The sequence below is a fragment of the Nicotiana sylvestris genome, chromosome 2 (assembly GCF_000393655.2).
Source record: "Nicotiana sylvestris chromosome 2, ASM39365v2, whole genome shotgun sequence".
In the NCBI taxonomy this organism is placed as follows: Eukaryota; Viridiplantae; Streptophyta; class Magnoliopsida; order Solanales; family Solanaceae; genus Nicotiana; species Nicotiana sylvestris.
In genome coordinates this window covers 105,333,334-105,353,341 of record NC_091058.1, presented here as the reverse complement: position 1 = coordinate 105,353,341, position 20,008 = coordinate 105,333,334, and the positions used below count along the sequence as shown (strand labels likewise).

Below are 20,008 nucleotides of genomic sequence, written 5' to 3'. Positions count from 1 at the left end.
GCAAATGATGAGGCGAGAATTTATATTGGTGACAATGTGGAGGAGACTCATGAGGAAGTGAACCCGTCTAGGGAGTACATTGTTGACATACCGAAACCGGTAGTGCCAAAGGCTAAGGTACCAATGCCTAGGCCTCCTCCTCCATATCCTCAAAAGCTTGCCAAGCAAAATGGCGAGAACTAATTCAAAAAGCACTACAAGAAAAATGCTTATTACCGACCAGAAAAATGGTCCTTAAAAGTCAAATTCTGGTCCCAAATGATAAATAGCGACCAGGTAAATCTGGTCGCCACTCGTCGATATAGGCTCCGCCACTAAAGATCATTTGCGACGAGATTGTTTAATTGGTCCCTAAAGAGTTTCAGCGACTGCCAAAATGCTGGACCCCAAAACACTTTTAAGGACCATGTTTCTAGTCCCTAAATAATATCTCCGACCAGCTTCTAATTATCCTAGAAAATCTTTAAGGGCCAAAATCTGGTTGTTAAAATCAGCATTGCAGGTCATAATAATTATTATGGACAAAAATACTATTAATATAAATATATAATATTTTCTAGTCCTATATATTATACAATTTATAATATAGAAAAGGAATTGTATATAGACTGTCAATAATATCTTCTTTCGTATATATTTTGTAATTCACAAAAAAAAAAAAAAGGATTCACATTCCATTAGGCGCACAGAATCTCACAATATTATTCAAATTCTTGTACTGTTTACACAATTTTTTAATAAAATAGCTGAATCCACTTCCAAACAATATAATTTTTTTAACAATCCTAGAAAAAATGATTATCAACTTGTCAGCTAGGCCTGTGAACCCCTCATCTTGACTTGTCTTCAAACCCTGTAAAACATATAAAGCAAATTCACTTAACAAAAAACTATAAAGATTGACAGTAGTACTCTCTACAACTAGTCACATACAACTTGACTCTCATATACCGTTTAAATTATTAAGATACCAAATAGTTATAAGTAGCTCCCACACACCTTTTGAGGATCATCGAACAACATATGTTCCTAATCCTGAAATTCTTCACTCCATAAATCATTATTTTTAGATATTGGAGTATCATCTCCTGCTTCAAACTTTCCTATATAACTTGAACATATATGTTGAGATAATAGAGTAGTCCAACGATTTTTACTTTGATAGATACACAGCAAAAGCTCTAATTACTTAGAATCTAATAACCTACTCTCTTTACATTCTTTTCATGATAATTAAAGTTTCAATTAAGTTCAATCAAGCTAAACAATATTTTTATAATGCATATGGGATCTTTATGATATCAATGTACGAAACAACCAAAACATTTAAGTATGCTTCTTTAAGTTTTCTCTAAATAGATGAGAACATGCATTTAGTTAACTGAAGGAGCATAGATAATGGTAATTTGCATTAAACAGACCAATCAAGAAGTCATCAATATAATTTATATTAGGATATGAATAAAATATTACTGATCCGTACAACTTATTATATTTCATTTATTTTTTTGGCCATCTCCCTTAACTAGGCTCTCGCATCTACCCATATTAAGTTTATCAACAAAATAATTCTATATAAACCATGAAGCACTCAATCCGATATCAACAATGCATAAAAAGTATTTTATCAACTTATTATTCTCTTCATGCTCTTAATAAAATGATCTAAAAGAAAAGTATTCTAACAGATCTACCAACCAATGGTAACAGTGAAACAGACATAACTGATTTATCAATATTATAGAAACAACAGAAGTAGTGATTAAATCAAGACCTTCATGAGAAAATGAAATTGAGTGATAGTAGGGCTATTCTTTATATGAATTCAAGAGAACCAAAAGCCTGAAATCTATGAAAGCATAAGTCTATTATGCAAATCCATTTAAATAAAACAGAGGCAACAAAGTTATTTATTTGAAAAACACAAACTCCTAGGATAATATTAAACACCAAAACTTTTGCAACATTCAACAGATCAACGTCAACATTCTGCCAAGAACAAAAAATGAAAAACCTAAACTATGCCTATAGAATGTAAGGAAAATATTCAATTAGGCAACGGTTTAATAATAGAAACTACTCTATCTTCATTCTTGCTATAGATCAATCTGAATGTGAATTATTCCACTTTCATTCCTACTATTGGTAACTGATAATGTTCTTAAAGATATCATCTTCTTACATACAATAACTGTTCAATTTACCATCTCATAACATTCAAGACATCATCTTCTTAAGTACAATACTATACCTACATAACAGATTGGGTATTTCCACCTAAATCATTTTTGTTCTTATTATATTTTTTTCATCAGGTACAAGTATCAGAACAATTAAAAAAAGTATAAATCGAAGGGATCTTTACACAAGAACAATATGCAGTTCCTCTTTCCTTATTCATTATCTTTATTGATGCTTATGCTTCAATAATCAACATGGCCTAACCATGTAATTTATCTTGACAATTTTTATCAATCACATGCTCTGTACAATGCACAACAAGAAAGCAGAACCAACACAATATAAAATAGCAAAATGTATAATTTGCTCAAATAATGATTTAGCTCCACACACTCAAATCAGAAAAACAAAATAATACTTCGAGCAAATTCTTACGAACTTGTATGTGCCTCAAGTTAATGTCCATTCTCCCAAGTTGGGCGAAGTTGAAAGTTGAACATCACATTGCTGAACATTCTTGAAAGCTGAATATCACATGAATTCATGAGAATAAAAATACCGTACAGAAGAAAAAATCACATATTCTCAAATTTCACAAAATAATATAACCCCAAATTATTTTAGCATGAACTCATTATGCATTAATTTGATACCATTTTGAGTTGGTGCTCTTATGCTTCACGAGAAGAAAAAAAAGAAGCTAATCTTCATTTACAAATTATGTGTTGATTCAGAAGTAGGAAAACTTCCAACTTTAGCAGCAGAGGAAATAATTTGTACCAAACTTTCAATTTTAGCCTAGGAGATAATTCAAGATGATAAAATAATTGTATCACAAAACTCATCTATTAGAACAGATTTAAACAAATTAGATCTGCAAAAGTCAGACCGCAAAATGAATTACGAAAGAAAAAGTTTAAAAATAAAAAAAAACAAGGTAATACCAAACCGATTCAAAAGACAAGCAAACCAAAAAAACTGAGAAAATCTGAAATCAAGCAAGACCGAGTGTTGCACATAATATAAAGACTTCGAAAGTAAAAGATTGAAGAAGAAAACTCACTACAATACTTGAAGGGCGTGGATACAGCCGAGTGAGAAATGCATAGTGAGGTTTTGAGATTTGGGGATTTAGGGTTTTACAACTTCGATAGAGACGAAGGATATTTTTACAAAGCAGCGTCTTTTTAATTAAAGTGTTTTGTGTGCTTTAAGTTTTTATTTTATTTTGTTTTTAGAGGTAAAATAGAAGTCGCGCCTTTTTTCCCGCATAATTTAGAACATTAGGGACCGCACATTCATAAGTTCAACGACCAGATTAAATCTCTTTGTGGAACAACAAGTTAAAACTGAAACTTGTGGACCAGGAAGTAATCTCGTCCTTATTAGTGTACTTTTAAGGACCAGATTTTTTACTTATCCCTAATTGTTGGTCGTTAATAAGACTTTTTCTTGTAGTGAAGTTCATTGATATGATGAAGAGTTTATCTATCAACATAGCATTGGTTGAGGCATTGGAGCAAATGCCCGGTTATGCAAATTTCATAAAGGACTTGGTGACAAAGAAGAGGTCGATGAATTGTGAAACTATAAAGATGACTCATCAAGTGAGTGCAATTGTGCACTCAATGGCTCATAAATTGGAAGATCCGGGTGCTTTCACAATCCCTTGTACCATTGGCAGTACTGACTTTGCTAAAGCTCTTTGTGATCTTGGGGTAAGTATCAATTTGATGCCCTATTCTGTTTTCAAGACTTTGGAAATTGGGCAACCAAAACCCATATATATGAGATTACAAATGGCGGATCACACCATGAAGAGACCATTGGGTATAATTGGTGATGTGTTGGTTCGTGTTGATAAATTCATTCTCTGGCGGATTTTGTTATTCTTAATTGTAAGGTTGACTATGAGGTGCCGATTATTCTTGGGAGACCTTTCCTTGCTACGGGGAAGGCTCTAGTTGATGTTGAACCTGGAGAGCTTACTTTTTGGGTTGGTAATGAGAAGGTGGTTCTCCATATGTGTAAGTCTATGAGGCAACCCAAAAGCAATGAGGTGTGTTCTTTCATGGACTTGGTGACCTATATGATTATTGATGAAACAAGTGTCGTGATGGATGTTGATGATACTTTGGAGGCCGTCTTGCTCAATTGTGATGATGAAGAAATGGAGGGTTACGTGGAATATGTGAATTCTTTGCAAGGAATGGGGTCGTACTCTTATGAGCCTCGCAAATTGTCCTTGGATCTTGAGAATAGAACCATTCCTCCAACAGAGCCTTCAATTGAAGAGCCTCCCATATTGAAGTTGAAGCCATTGCCTCCACATCTTCGATATGAATTTCTTGGCCCTTCTTCTACTTTACCGGCTATTCTTTCCTCTTGTTTGACTAACATGCAGGTAGATTCCACATTGGCAGTGCTACAAAAGAGGAAGAAGGCTATTGGATGGACTTTGACAGATATTCGGGAGATAAGCCCCGCATTTTGCATGCACAAGATCAACTTGGAGGAAGGTACCAAACAATCTATTGAATATCAAAAGAGACTCAATGAAGCCATGCAAGAGGTTGTCAAAAAGGAGGTCAAATGGTTGGATGTAGGGGTTGTTTACCCCATTTTTGATAGTTCATGGACTTCTTTGGTGCAATGTGTCCCAAAGAAAAGGGCATGACGGTGGTCACCAATGACAAGAATGAGTTGATTCCTACAAGAACGGTGACCGGATGGAGAGTGTGTATGGACTATCGCAAGCTCAATTGATAACAACGCGATAGGGGATTCAAGAATTACTAAAGAAAAACAAGAAAATCAAGAAACATGAGGAAGCTAAAAGAAAATAAAGAAACGAAAAAAGATGGGAAATTAAAGATAGATTAAATTCAAGAAATGGTTTCTTGAATTCAAGAAGTCTATTCTTGAAATTGAATCCTAACAACAACAATTAGCTAACAAAGAACTAATCGCCTTTGGTAGAGAATTAAAAACAAGAGATAGATTGTGAAACCCGAACCTTTAGAACAACAAGAACAACAATAAGCCTAAACTTATCACCTTTATTGAATACCTAGAAGTGATCTAAGATTTCGAAAGAGTTTAATCTTACCACCTTAAGTTGAGTCTTGAAGGTTGAAGAATAAATCCAAGAGTAGACACACACAAGAGTGCAAGAAAAATCTCACAATTTTTATTGATAATAATCTGAATAATATGAGTCTAAAAATAAAGAAGATACCCCTTATATAGGTAGGAGGGGGTCACGAAATTAAGGCTAAAAAAACAAGGAAATAAAGTCCTAAACTACTTTGGACAACAAGTCCAACTACCTTAGGAAAAGGAAAATACTAGGAAGCAAAAACCAAGTCATTCTTGGAAAGTAATTCCAAAAATCTTAGGAAAAGGAAACATAACCTTAACTAACTAGGAAAACTATAAATACAGTCCCAAAATATATGGGAATACGTCTCAAACCAATCTTGGATAGAATCTTGGAAATCCTGAAGGAAATTTGCAAGCAACTTCGCACTAACTTGCACTCAACATCTAGCACGACTATTGTACCATTCTTGGACATCAAGTAAGTCCTTTTTATGATATAAAAACGTGCCTTTATGTAGGCCTTCATGGGCTGCAAGTTTGGACACATTTTAGATGTCAAAATTGTCCAATAGTGGCCTGATTTGGACTTTCTTCAGAGAATGTTTCTTGGGATCTAATCCACCTCTTCTTGGACATGAAATTGGGCCATAAAATAATTATAACACCTAGATAACTCATATACTTTATCCTTAAGCTCTTCCTCTCAACTAACAACTTCTTTGATCGCTCCTGAAGTCCAATGACCTTGTTTTGCAGCTTTTTAGCTTGAGATCTTGTTAAAGGCCCTCTTTGAGATTCCAAAGCTTCATCCTTGTACTTGAATAGATTTGACCTTCCTAAGATGCTATCATCAATAATGTCACAAGGAAGGATCATTTCCCACTTCCCTTCCTTGATTAAATGCTTGATAGGTTGGCCGGTCGTGCTTTCTATTGTTTCCTTGATGGGTATTCTGGCTACAATCAAATTCCCATCGCTCCGGAAGATCAGGAGAAAACTACTTTCACATGTCCTTATGTACTTTTGCATTCTCGCGGATGCCATTTGGGTTGTGCAATGCACCGACAACTTTTTTAAGGTGTATGATGGCTATCTTCACAGACATGGTGGAGGATTTTCTTGAAGTCTTCATGGATGACTTTTCGGTGGTCGGGGATTCTTTTGATGATTGTCTAGCACACTTAGACATAGTGTTGGCAAGATGTGAAGAAATAGACTTGGTGCTAAATTGGGAGAAGTGTCATTTCATGGTTGAGGAGGGCATTGTCCTTGGTCATAAGATCTCAAAAAATGGAATTGAAGTCGATAAGGCAAAGATTGAGGTGATTTCTAAACTTCCACCTCCAACTTCAGTCAAAGGCGAGCGGAGTTTCTTAGGCCACGCGGGATTTTACTAGCGGTTCATCAAGACTTCTTTAAAGTGGTAAACCCGTTATGCAAGCTTTAGGAGAAAGATGCAAAGTTCCATTTCAATGATAATGTCTTTGAGTTGCTAAAGCTCAAGTTGGCCACTAAACCCATTATCACCGCTCCAAATTGGAGTGTTCCTTTTGAGCTTATGTGAGATGCAAGTGATGTAGCGGTAGGAGCTGTGATGGGGCAAGGCATTAACAAGATCTTTCATCTGGTTTGTTATGCAAGCAAGACCATGAATAGTTCTCACATCAACTACCATCACGGAGAATGAGCTTCTTGCTATTGTATTTGCTATTGAAAAGTTTCGCCAGAACTTGATGGGTGCAAAAGTGATTGTTCATACGGATCATGCAGCACTTCGCTATCTCATAAGAAAGAAAGATTCTAAAAACTGTTTGATGAGATAGGTACTTTTGTCGCAAGAGTTTGATATTGATATCCAAGATTAGAAAGGGAGTGAAAACCAAGTGGCGGACCACTTGTCTCGTTTGGAGGAGGAGGGGAGGCAGCATGATGGCCTTGAAATCAATGACTCATTCCCCGATGAGAAAATTTTGGCTATTTCTATGAAGGAGGTTCCTTGGTTCACGGATTTAGCAAATTATCTTATGAGTGGTATCATTCCGGTTGAGTTCTCTTCAAACCAAAGGAAGAAGCTAAAACGGGATTGTCAAGACTCCTATTGAGATGAACCGTACCTTTTCCGAATTTGTACAGATGGATGTGTATCGTAGGAGGAACAAAGTGAAATTCTTGGGGCTTATCACTCTTCGCCTTATGGTGGTCACCATGGTAGAGCAAGAACGACTGCCGAAGTGTTAAGTTGCGGTTTCTATTGGCCCACTCTCTACAAGGATGCAAGTGAGCTTGTCAAGTGTTGTGATGAATGCCAAAGGGCCGGTGGAATCTCAAAGAAATATGAAATGCCCCTTACCACCATCTTGGAGATTGACATTTTTGATGTATGAAGTATTGACTTCATGGGTTCGTTTGTGAGTTCTTGTGAAAACACCTACATCTTGGTCGTGGTTGATTATGTGTCCAAATGGGTTGAGGCCGTTGTTTTACCCAACAATGAAACGAGAAGTGTGGTGGCATTTTTGAAGAAGAGCATATTTACAAGATTTGGTACTCCAAGGGCTATCATAAGTTATGGGGGTTTGCATTTTTGCAACAAAGCTTTTGATACCTAACTCACCAAGTATGGTATCACTCATAAAGTGATGACCCCCTATCATCCTCGAGCAAGTGGTCAAGTGGAAGTCTCCAATCAGGAGATAAAAGTATTTTGTCAAAAACAGTGAATTCTAACCGGGTGGATTGGTCAAAGAAATTTGATGATGCTTTATGGGCTTATAGGACGGTTTACAAAACACCGATTGGAATGTCTCCATACGGGTTAGTGTTTGGGAAATCCTGTTATCTTCCGGTGGAACTTGAGCAAAAGGCCATGTGGGCTTTGAAGAAGTTGAATCTTGAGTGGGATGTCGCCGTCAACTTAAGGGTGGCACAATTGAATGAGCTAGTAGAGTTTCGGTACCATGCATATACAAGGAGAAGTTGAAGTACCTCCATGACAAGTACATTTAGAACAAGGAGTTTAAAGAAGGTGATCTTATGTTGTTCAATTCTTGGTTACGAATTTTCCCGGGAAAGTTGAAGTCTAAATAGAGTGGCCCGTTTCAGGTTGTAAGTATGACACCCTTTGGTGAATTGGACTTAAAAAATAAAAATGATGAAGTGTTTAGAGTTAATGGTCACCAGGTAAAGCATTAACTGGGAAAAGTTGATGATGGCCACGTCGTGACAGTTCTTCATTTCAAATGATAATGGTAATTTGCGTCGTGCCACGACGTTAAATCAGGTGCTTCTTGGGAGGCAACCCATGTGTCTTTTTTTTTCTTTTTCTTTTTTAGATAATTCTTGTTTTATGATAACTGGTTTTAAAGTGTGTGCAGGAATGAGTGTGCTTTACAGGGACTATGTTCAAGAAAAAATTGGCTAAGTATGGAAATTGTGTGGACCGCAAAAATTTGAGTGCCACAGCAGAAAGAGATCTACGGCCGCACAACTGGAGATCCAAAATTGCAAACTCTCTGAAGTTTGCCTGCCAGAGAAATGGCCAAAATGCGGCCACACAAGGAAATGTGCAGTTCGCACCAAATTCTGCGGCCGCACCCACTAATGTGTAGACCGCAGATCAACAATGGGTAAAAGTGGTAATAGGTAAGGAGTGCGGACCACACACAAAATTTTGCGGCCGCACTCAGCTCGTGAATCCTTGCCCTAACCGGCCACCTATAAATAGTTCCTCCTCACCACTTTTAAAACATTACACTCTCTGAACATTTGACACTAAGGCTAGCACAGTCCACTCAAGTGTTTAAAACATCTCACACTCATTTCATCCTCTTTGATTCTTCCTTGCATCACTATATTACTGGTACGTTCAATCCATCTTTAGATTTTTCAATTTTCTTAATTTTTGTTCATAGTTAGTTTGGTTATTTTGAGGCCTTTGTCAAATTCATCATCATGTGTGCTTAGAATTATGTGGGTAACTTCCTATTTGCTAATTTGGGGATGGGTAAACTGTGTATCATGACTAAATTGCCTTAACACCCGAGCTTTCCTTAACACTCTAGAGAAACAATTGGCTAAAACCTAAGTTTGGGGGAGAGACAAGGAGTTTGAAAGAGGTATCAAGGCACAAAAGAGAAAGGAAATGAAAAAAAGGAAGTGAATAAGTTGGCTAAGTTCAAGAGTGAATAAGTTGGAATGAGTGTGCTTTACAGGGACTATGTTCAAGAAAAAATTGGCTAAGTATGGAAATTGTGTGGACCGCAAAAATTTGAGTGCCACAGCAGAAAGAGATCTACGGCCGCACAACTGGAGATCCAAAATTGCAAACTCTCTGAAGTTTGCCTGCCAGAGAAATGGCCAAAATGCGGCCACACAAGGAAATGTGCGGTTAGCACCAAATTCTGCTGCCGCACCCACTAATGTGTAGACCGCAGATCAACAATGGGTAAAAGTGGTAATAGGTAAGGAGTGCGGGCCACACACAAAATTTTGCGGCCGCACTCAGCTCGTGAATCCTTGCCCTAACCGGCCACCTATAAATAGTTCCTCCTCACCACTGTTAAAACATTACACTCTCTGAACATTTGACACTAAGGCTAGCACAGTCCACTCAAGTGTTTAAAACATCTCACACTCATTTCATCCTCTTTGATTCTTCCTTGCATCACTATATTACTGGTACGTTCAATCCATCTTTAGATTTTTCAATTTTCTTAATTTTTGTTCATAGTTAGTTTGGTTATTTTGAGGCCTAATGTCAAATTCATCATCATGTGTGCTTAGAATTATGTGGGTAACTTCCTATTTGCTAATTTGGGGATGGGTAAACTGTGTATCATGACTAAATTGCCAATACCATGTCAAATTTGTGCTTGAATGAAAAAGCCCTAAGTTAAGTTCCATGTGTTTTTAAATTGTGCGGACGCACAAGAAATTATGTGGTCCGCAGATCATTAGGCTAGTCCAATTGTTGTGCATTGATTGTGCAGACCACGCTCAAAATTGTGTGGTCCGCAAAAATTGAACCGCGGTCGCAGAAAAGTGTGTGTTGCCGCATATCGACCAATTCTTAGTTATCAGAGAGTTGCATTTTTGAAGCTGAAATTGTGCGTCCGCACTCAAAATTGTGCAATCCGCACTTCAATTGTGCGGCTACACTAGAAATTGTGCAGACCGCAGAAATACTCGTGCGGCCGCACTTCAAAAATTGTGTGGTCCGCACATTCCCATCTGTGGCCGCACTAAAAAATATGTGCACCGCACTTCTATACTCTACACCTATTTGATACTATGAGTTCGAACTATAACTAATCCATATTGCTATGTATTGCAGACAATGGTTAGATCTCGATGACGAGGTGATACTTCAAAGGGGAAGGGAGAACCCTCCCGAGGCCGAGGCAGGGGTACCCTACCACTCTCCGTGCAAAGAATTATAGGAGAAAAGAAAACAACCGGGAGAGCTCCAGTACCTGCTGAGTCTAGTTCTTATGTCCCGTCTAGGGAAGCCTCAGAGGGCATCTTTGTGGAAGAGCTGCCTGAGGCTCAATCACCGCCACAACAACTTCAAAGGAGATATCAGCTCCGAGATGAGCCCTCCTCCTCAGAGAGCACTTTCGAGGGTTCAGAAGGTGATAGCTAGGGTTCAGAGCCCTCTTCTACACATGCCCCCGATGCACTAGCCAATACTGCTGCTGCTGATGATATTCCAAACGATGGTCGAGGGGGTGATACCAGAATTGTCGGCCTTGAAAGCTCGAAGAAGAAGGAGGTTTGGGAAGACAGATTCGTGAGCCTGACTGCTTTTAACAAGTTCAAAGAGTGGTGACCTCAGAGATCGCTCACACTTGAGCGCCAGTTTCTTTTGAAAGATTTGGATAGATACAACCCGAATGTGGCAAGACAATTTTAGGAGAGAAAAGGGTGGACATGCTTCACTCAAGTTGTGGTAGACGCCAAGGAGAACTTAGTTTGGGATTTCTATGCCAATGTGGCGCATATTAAGAAGGGTACTAAGATGACTAAAGTGAGGAACCTAAAAGTTCGATTTGATCAGACCTCACTGAACACCTATCTGGGGCTCGAGGGTGTGGAGCTGGTATAATACTTGGAGAAGTTTCAAATGGGAGATGTAGCTCGCCCTTGGCTAGCGGAGATCTTGGCAGCCCCAGGACCTCTACCACCATGGATCACAACACGGGTCCCCATTCTGTGGAACACCCTCAACTTTGAAGCTAAGGGTTGGCAAACATTTGTGTACAGCCGAATAGATCTAAGCCGAAATAAAAACAATTTCCTAGTCCCACGGGCAGTCCTAGTTGCCTCCATCATGGCGGGGTACCCAATCAATGTGGGTGCCATCATATCGGCCAATATGTCTTTGGCAGGTAGGCAGGGTGAGATCTCCTACCCGTATCCAAACACTATCACTGAGTATCTTACAGATGCAAGAGTGGAGTCAAAGGGTTTTGATACAAAGGTTCGGGCGAAACAGCCCTTCACATGATAATACTCTTTAAGGGACCCGAGGAACCCGAAGAACAAGGGTAAGTTAACTACTACCGCAGGCCAGTCTGATGAGTCATCGATGGTTGTTACAGATTCAGCAGTTGTTCCTTCCACAGCAGCTAGGCCTTCCACCACTACAGCTTCCAAGCATCAATATCAATTCCTTCATCTTCTACATATCCACTCTCTGCGCTACAAATCTCCTAGACACTGGTGAGTCTCAACAACTGGATGCAAACAGCTACTGCAAAGCTGTCTGACATATCCAGTGCTGTTGCAGCACATACTTCTACTACAACACCCCAGATTTCTCCAACAGTGGTGGCACATGGGGGAGCAATTGAGGATCTTGGAAAGCAGGTACACAAGATGAGAAAATCCCAGGCGTCCAAAAAGTCAGTGGACAAATTGAGGAAAGAGATCACAAAGATAGCAACAGCTAGGGACCTTCCAGTTGATTTGCTGGTGGAGACGGCTCCAGCAGCACCTTCAGTATCAGTGGCACCAGTTGGCCAGTCTGAGGAACCAGACCTCACTGCCCACACTGCTGAGGCGGTACGGCAGATTTTCGCCAACCCGGCTACTCCCCGAGCAGAGGATGATGAGATCCAGTTGGAGGAGCCTAAGGGCAATGACGTTGCTATGGACACAGAGGTGTCCAAGACCATATAGGGAGTCCTCTCTACTCTTTCCCTTCCTTGTTTTTATTTTGTTAAGCATTGGGGACAATGCTTATTTTTATTCGGGGGATGGAGTTTATTTGATTTGATGATATTTGACATTTGGCCTGTAATAACGGATAACATTCTCTTTTTATTTTCATTTTGCACATTTTCTTCTCTCTCTATTGATGTATATATTTTCTTTCTTCCTTTCTCATCTTGTATATTTATTTATGCTTTTAGTAGTTTACTTTATAGCTTCTTTATTTTACTATCTTAGTAGTCAATGTTTAGTCCAATAGCTTCTTATTTACTTTAATAACTTCTTTTTAATTTAGTAGTTTCTTTTCATGTTTAAGTGATTAATAAGACTTTGATTTTCTTAATGACATGGTTCTTTCCAAAGGTGGTTTTTGTGTGAACCGGGTGACTCTTCCCAACGATGGATGGCGTGACAACCTTCTTAAGGGATTAAGTTTGTTTTTTTATGTTTAGGTAAGAATATTAGTAATAATGAATAAGAGGGCCTAATTGAGTAAAACTAGAAGAGTCAAGCATGCTTCACTTGGTACCAGCACACTTAACTACGGGATTATGATTAAAAACAAGTTCTTGGAAAGAAATAGCTCTAGTTAGTGATCTTTTGACTCTTGTGTTGACTTAAGCAATCATCGAGTGGTTTAGTTGAACCATTACTGATTTTCAATCTTGAATACGGTTGGTGTGGCACTCGACTCTATCCTCTTTAACAATCCAGCTATGTGAGAGGTGGGATATTTTATTGCAAGTCCAAATACCCGTGTGAATGGTCTAGAACTTGCCCCGAATGTATTTCTAGGTGAAATTCTAAGTTTTGTTTGGCTTGAGAAGTGATTGTAGGCTCTCCTTGACCTGCTTGAAATTTTTCATGTCCACCAATATTGCTATCCCTAGTCAACTCATTTGAGCCTAAGACCTTTCACATTTGATAATCACGTTACAAGCCTTTACCAATTTTGTAGAGACCTTCTCTTGGCACCCGAGCTTTCCTTAACACTCTAGAGAAACAATTGGCTAAAACCTAAGTTTGGGGGAGAGACAAGGAGTTTGAAAGAGGTATCAAGGCACAAAAGAGAAAGGAAATGAAAAAAGGAAGAAAAAGAAAGAAAGAACAAAAGAAAAATGCAAAAAGAAAGTGAATAAGTTGAAAGTTGAAGGGATTCAAAGAAAATGCAAATCATGGAGAAACAAAAGAAGGAGAAAATGAATATCACGACCAAGAAAGAATGATGTTAAGTCTCTCTAGTCCCCCTAAGAAAAAGAAAATGCCTCAAAGAGTCGGCAAAACATGAGCCAAAAAGAGAAAATGGAGTGCTTAAGAAAAGATGAACCCGTTCTATTCCAACATTTCTTACCTTAATCCAAAATCCTTCATTACATTCTGAAAAAGCCCTACGTGATTTCAAGCCGAGTGAACTTACATTAGTGATGATTTACATGAGGGGCAATCATATGATACTTAGAGCCATACTTGTGACATTCTTTTGAGAGAGATTAGCGAACGTTTCACAAATCCTTTGAATTAAGTGCTACATTCTTAAGTGAGATATGCTAACAGAGGGTAGAGGAGGAGGAGTTTGGGATCCACAATGACCTACATGAAAGAGTGAGCTTCCTTGATGAATAAAGTCAACTCTTGATGCTCAAGTGTCATCTTAGAACTATTCAACAACAACATACCTAGTGAAATCCTAGTAGTGGGGTCTGGGGAGAGTAGATGGTATGCAAACCTTGCCCCTACCCCGAAAAGTGTAGAGAGGCTGTTTCCGGGAGACTCACAGCTCAATCAATAAAGACAATAATATCAGAAAAGAAATAAAAGAAAAGGCATGTAACAACAAAAGATGCCATAAAGAAAATAACACAATGAATAAGTGAAAGGACAATAACACCAAACTATACAAAATAACAATGTGAACACAACATAGACTACTAATAAACCTAAACAAAACTCTATTAGATTACCTGGAACAAAGAGGGAAGAACTCTTGACTACCCCCTAGCCTACCACCCTAATGCTCAACCTCCACAAGTTCCTATCAAGAGCCATGTCCTCGAAAATCTGAAGTCGCGCCTTATCCTACCTAATCACCTCGCCCCAATACTTCTTAGACCACCCTCTGCCTCTTCTCGTACCTGCCAAAGACAACCGCTCACACCTCCTAACCGGTGCATCTAGGCTTCTCCTCCTCACATGTCCGAACCATCTAAGTCGTGCTTCCCACATCTTGTCGTCCACAGGAGCCACACCCACCCTCTTCCGAATATCTTCATTCCTAATCTTATCCAGCCTAGTGTGCCCACACATCCATCTCAACATCCTCATTTCTACTTCTTTCATCTTCTGTATATGTGAATTCTTGACTTGCCAACACTCAGCTCCATACAATATGGTCGGTCTAACCACCGCGCTATGGAAGTTACCTTTGAGTTTTGGTGGCACATTCTTGTCATACAGGACTCCAGACGCTAACCTCCATTTCATCCACCCCACCCTAATACGGCGCGTAATATCCTCGTCGATCTCCCCATCTCCCTGGATAATTGACCCTGAGTACTTAAAACTTTCTCTCTTGAGGATGACCTGTGAGTCAAGCCTGACTTCCACATCCGCTTCCCCCATCACGTCGCTGAACTTACATTCCACATATTCCGTCTTAGTCCTACTCAACTTGAAACCTTTAGATTCCAGGGCTTGCCTCCATACCTCCAATCTCCTATTAATGTTGTCTGGTATCTCATCAATCAGAACTATATCATCAGCGAACAATATACACCATGACACTTCTCCTTGGATATGGTATGTCAGTGCGTCCAGAGCCAGAGCAAATAAGAGTGGGCTGAGCGCAGATCCTTGGTGTAACCCAATAACAACCGAAAAAGGCTCTGAGTCACCTCCCACGATCCTAACCCGAGTCATAGCTCCATCATACATATCCTTTATCGCCCTAATGTAAGCCACTGACACACCTTTCACCTCCAGACACCTCCAAAGGACGTCCCTAGGGACCTTGTCATACACCTTCTCTAGGTCAATAAATACCATAAGCAAATCCCTCTTCCTATCCATGTATATTTCCACCAACCTCCTGATAAGGTGGATAGCTTCCGTAGTAGAACGACCCGGCATGAACCCCGACTAGTTTTTCGATATAGACACCACCCTTCTTATCCTCCCTTCCACCACCCTCTCCCAAACTTTCATGGTATGACTTAGTAACTTGATACCCCTATAGTAGTTACAATTATGGATATCCCCTTTGTTCTTGTACACCGGAACCATTGTACTCCACCACTACTCATCAGGCATCCTCTTTCTCCTGAAGATAACATTAAACAACCCAGTCAGCCAGTTCAAGCCTGCTCTACTCGTATATCTCCAAAACTCTACTGAAATCTCATTTGGTCCGATCGCTTTGCCCCGACTCATCTTACCCATCGCACCCACGACCTCCTCAGCCTCAATGCGCCTACAATACCTAAAGTCTCGGTGACTCTCGGAGTGCTCCAATTGACCTAAAATAATGTTTCCATCCCCCTCTTCATTCAGAAGTTTATGAAAGTACGACTACCATCTTTGCCTAATCTGGGCCTCTTCCATCAATACTCGACTGTCCTCGTCTTTAATGCACTTCACCTTGTCCAGGTCGCAAGCCTTCTTCTCTCTCACTTTGGCCAACCAAAATAACTTCTTGTCCCCACCTTTGCCCCCAAGTTCCTCATAAAGCCGACCAAAAGCAGCAGTCTTAGACTCTGTGACCGCTAATTTCGCCTCCTTCCTAGCCTCCTAATATCTTTCTCTGTTTGCTCTCATATGATCCTCGTCGGTGCTCTCTACTAACTTAATGTAAGCCGCTTTCTTGGCTTCCACTTTACCTTGGACCACGTCATTCAACCACCAGTCACCTCGGTGCCCGCCATAGTAACCTTTTGAAACACCCAACACCTCTCTGGCTGCCTCCCTTATACAGTTTGCCATCGCCATCCACATAGCGCTAGCGTCCCCACCACTCTTCCAAGAACCCATATTCGTCAGCCGCCCCTCCAACTCCTGCACATTATCCTTAGACAAAGCTCCACACCTGATCCTCGACTGACCCCGTACAAACCTCTTCTTCCTCTTCATCAAGATACCGACGTCCATCACAAGGAGCCTATGTTGAGTTGCGAGGTTCTCACTCGGGATCACCTTGAAATCCTCACACAACCCCCTATCACACCTCCTGAGGAGGAGATAGTCAATCTGAGTCTTAGTCACCATACTCCAAAAAGTAACCAAATGTTCCCCCCCCCTCTTCAAAAATATAGAGTTCACGATCACTAACTCAAAAGCTCTAGCTAAATCCAATAGTGAGGTACCACCCCCGTCCCTATCACCAATGCCGAAGCCACCGTGCACCTCACCATAGTCACTAGCAGACGACCCAATATAGCCATTGAAATCCCTTCCTATGAATAGCTTCTCCATAGGCAGAATACCCCACACCACCTTATCCAGCGCCTCCTAGAAGCGCCTCTTAACCTCCTCGTCCAAGCCTATTTACGGCGCGTAAGCACTAATGATATTCAGAGTGCTCCCTCTACTTACTACTTTAATCGCCATCAATCTATCATTCACCCGTCTGACCTCTACCACCGATACTCTAAGCTCCCTATCCACCAAAATGGCCACTCCGTTCTTGCTCTTCACGACTCCAGAGAACCACAATTTATACCCGTCTACATTCCTCGCCTTCGATCCTACCCACCTAGTCTCCTGCACACACGCTATATTGACCCTCCTCTTTTTGGAGAATCTTCGCCAGCTCTATAGACTTACCCGTCAACGTCCCTATATTCCACGATCCAATTCTCAACCTATAGGCTACCTTGTTCCCTTTACTCCCGTTGGGCCCCATCCCACCCCCTGACCCTTGCCCTACCCCCTCCCCACCACCCGACCTCCCCGAGCTCCCCGAAGACATGACCCTACTCTGCCATTACTGACCACAGTCTCTATACCTACGAATGTCTAAAAATAAAAAAGGAGAAAAAGCACCACATAAGACAACAAATGGAGCAAATAGTAACTACAAGCTCACTAGACTGACTAGACTAATACGAAATACTACGGCAACAAAGTAATTAACACAGGAGACAGGGAAACAGGAGGCGAGAGGTACCAACACCCGTAAATAGAACCTAAAACTCTCGACTTGGTATAATCTCGATGCTGCAAAACCTGGCGTATAGCTGCTACTCTACTACTTATGCGCGTGCACCTCCCAAAAGTGATACCTTCAAAACATGCAACATTGCCTTGTTGATAATTCATAAGTGTTGTGGGTAATTGTTGGTCCTAATTGATGTGTGTTTGATGCAGCTTAGATTAGGAATAGTTTTAACTTGTGGAGGTGAGAATTAATTTAATTGCTTGAGGACAAGCAAAAGTTTAAGTTTGGAGGTGTTGATAAGTGGGTATTTTGACAACTTATTAGCGCCTTTTTATTTTCGTTTTAGTTTAAAAGTGTTTAATTGTATTCCCGAAAACTGATAAAATATGCTTAATTGCAGGAGTATTAGAAAATGAGCTACAAAGATAAAATTAGGGTTTCAACTCAAGAAGGAGTGATCTAAACTCAAGGAAAAGAAATCAGGCAAAAATGCTCAAGTGCGGACCGTAGAATTCCATCTACGGTCGCAGAATGTGAAGGAAGTCTGTCAGAGTCCAAGAGCAATGGGCGTCCGTAGAAGCTATATCAGAGCTAATGTTAAGAGAGTGACCAATTCAAGCCTAAAAGAAATGCGGACCACACAATTATTATGCGGCCGCAGAAGTCAGCCACGCGGTCGTGCTCAGAAATGTGCGGTCCGCAGAAAGGCACTGTGCGGCCGCACTCAAATTTTTGTGGACTGCAGAACTTGAGACATGCGGCCGTATTCCAGAATTGTGCAGCCGCAGATCTAGCTCCTACCAAGATTGAAGAAAAGTGCGGACCGCACATGGAATTGTGCGGCTGTAGAACCTCTGAAAGGGCAATTTTGTCCGAAATTTCCAGCTTTGTATAAATAGACTAGTTTCACGAAATTAGGTTAAGTTTTGAATATTGGACCTGATGTAGCCGTTTTTACTTACTGCTTTAGGAAACTTTAGCTTAATTTGGTAATTTAACATTGAATTTTTATCTTTTAATCTTTGAATATGAGTTTTATCATCTTTTATACCTTATTTTCTTCTATACCCATTATGAGTAGCTAAATTTTTATAAGGGTTGTGATCTAACCCTAGTATGTAAACCTAATGGGCGTTTGATTTATGGCTTGTTTATGGTTGGGTGTTTATTATTTAGCCTTGTTCTTGCTTTTATTATAGAATTAATGGTTGCAAACATTAGTTCATGCCTGTTTGACTTGGTCTCTACTTGAGAAAGAGAGACTTAGTCTAGGAAAACTTGGCTAACAAGAATTTGGGATGAAATCAAGAGATTGATAGTCCTAATTAAAGAGTTGAACCTAGGGATAGTAAAATCTGACTTGAGCATTTTATCAACTGTTTTGTTCAATACCCATTTGGACTTGAGAAAGCCAAATTGGGCAAAATCACTCTCTTACCGAGAGGTATTGAGTGAGTAATAGAGTGTTGATAGCTATAATACACCCCGACCAACAAAATAAGTTATAAAATTTACAACCCGTTAGGAAACCACCTAGGTGAAGGTCATAGCCCTAGGCCTTTTACAATATTTGAAAAACAACCAAAAACATTATTTCCTAGTTTCATACTTTTAGAATTGCAATCTTTAGTATAATTTTAGGAGTAAAAACAAACTATATTTGTGGAAGTGCAATCTAGATACTTCACGAGCTTAGTCCAAATATATACTACTTTATCTCATTCATATAACTCCCTGTGAAGTTCGTCCCCTCTTAGTTGGGTATTATTATTGCATCGATTGTTTCGTAACCTCGAATAGATGTGTGACTTGGACGAGATCAATAACAAGCAACCTCTTGCGGGGTGATAGAATACGGATATCTTTCGGTTACTTTAATATTTACCGAATATTTGCTCACGCTCATTTTTTTACATAACAATAATACCAATGTATCGTACTCCATTGCAAGTGACAACTTAACATGACACTGTGGAGAACAGTTATAGCTTACTGGGTTATTCGCCATCACAACCTCATCCCCCAATAGTAATGAAACCCTAATTCTTCGCTCTTCAGATATTATGACAAGAGCCTAATTGAAGCATATTTTATCAACTCAAGAAGGATAATTGTACCCCCAATATTTCGGAAGACTTGAAGGATAATGGATTTTTACAAAAATCCTAAAACTCTTTAAATAAGGAAAAAACCAATCTGGGGGTACAATTATTTGATGTATAGCACCTTAAATATGCGCTCTATACCCAATTGAATTATTGGTGTGTTAGTTAAGTCCAGAAGAATTATTGGTGGGCCCAACTTTTATGTATAGCGCGGTTATTCACCGATCTATACTTTAACAAATAAATGTGTCGTTAAGGT

The 20,008-nt window shown here is 39.7% G+C and overlaps 1 protein-coding gene and 1 long non-coding RNA gene across 3 annotated transcripts; both read right to left on the bottom strand.

Moving 5' to 3' along the window:
* Positions 1–677: 677 nt before the first annotated feature.
* Positions 678–3,401, bottom strand: LOC104238418 (uncharacterized). Of its 2 annotated transcripts, none has more exons than XR_713863.2 (3): positions 3,245–3,401; positions 2,617–2,705; positions 678–853 (listed from the first exon to the last, which is right to left on the bottom strand). It is a non-coding gene; the product is annotated as an uncharacterized lncRNA (long non-coding RNA). The 2 variants fall into 2 exon arrangements; XR_713864.2 differs by having other exon boundaries at positions 2,621–2,705.
* A 12,877-nt stretch (positions 3,402–16,278) lies between these two features.
* Positions 16,279–16,959, bottom strand: LOC138885363 (uncharacterized). The gene has a single exon (XM_070166307.1). It carries the CDS (start codon positions 16,957–16,959, stop codon positions 16,279–16,281), a length of 681 nt encoding a protein of 226 aa, XP_070022408.1.
* Between the last annotated feature and the right edge of the window lie 3,049 nt (positions 16,960–20,008).

What these genes read in the sequence shown, in the direction of transcription:
- LOC138885363 (XM_070166307.1), bottom strand. Translation starts at nt 16,959, where the DNA reads ATGGAGAAGCTATTCATAGGAAGGGATTTCAATGGCTATATTGGGTCG.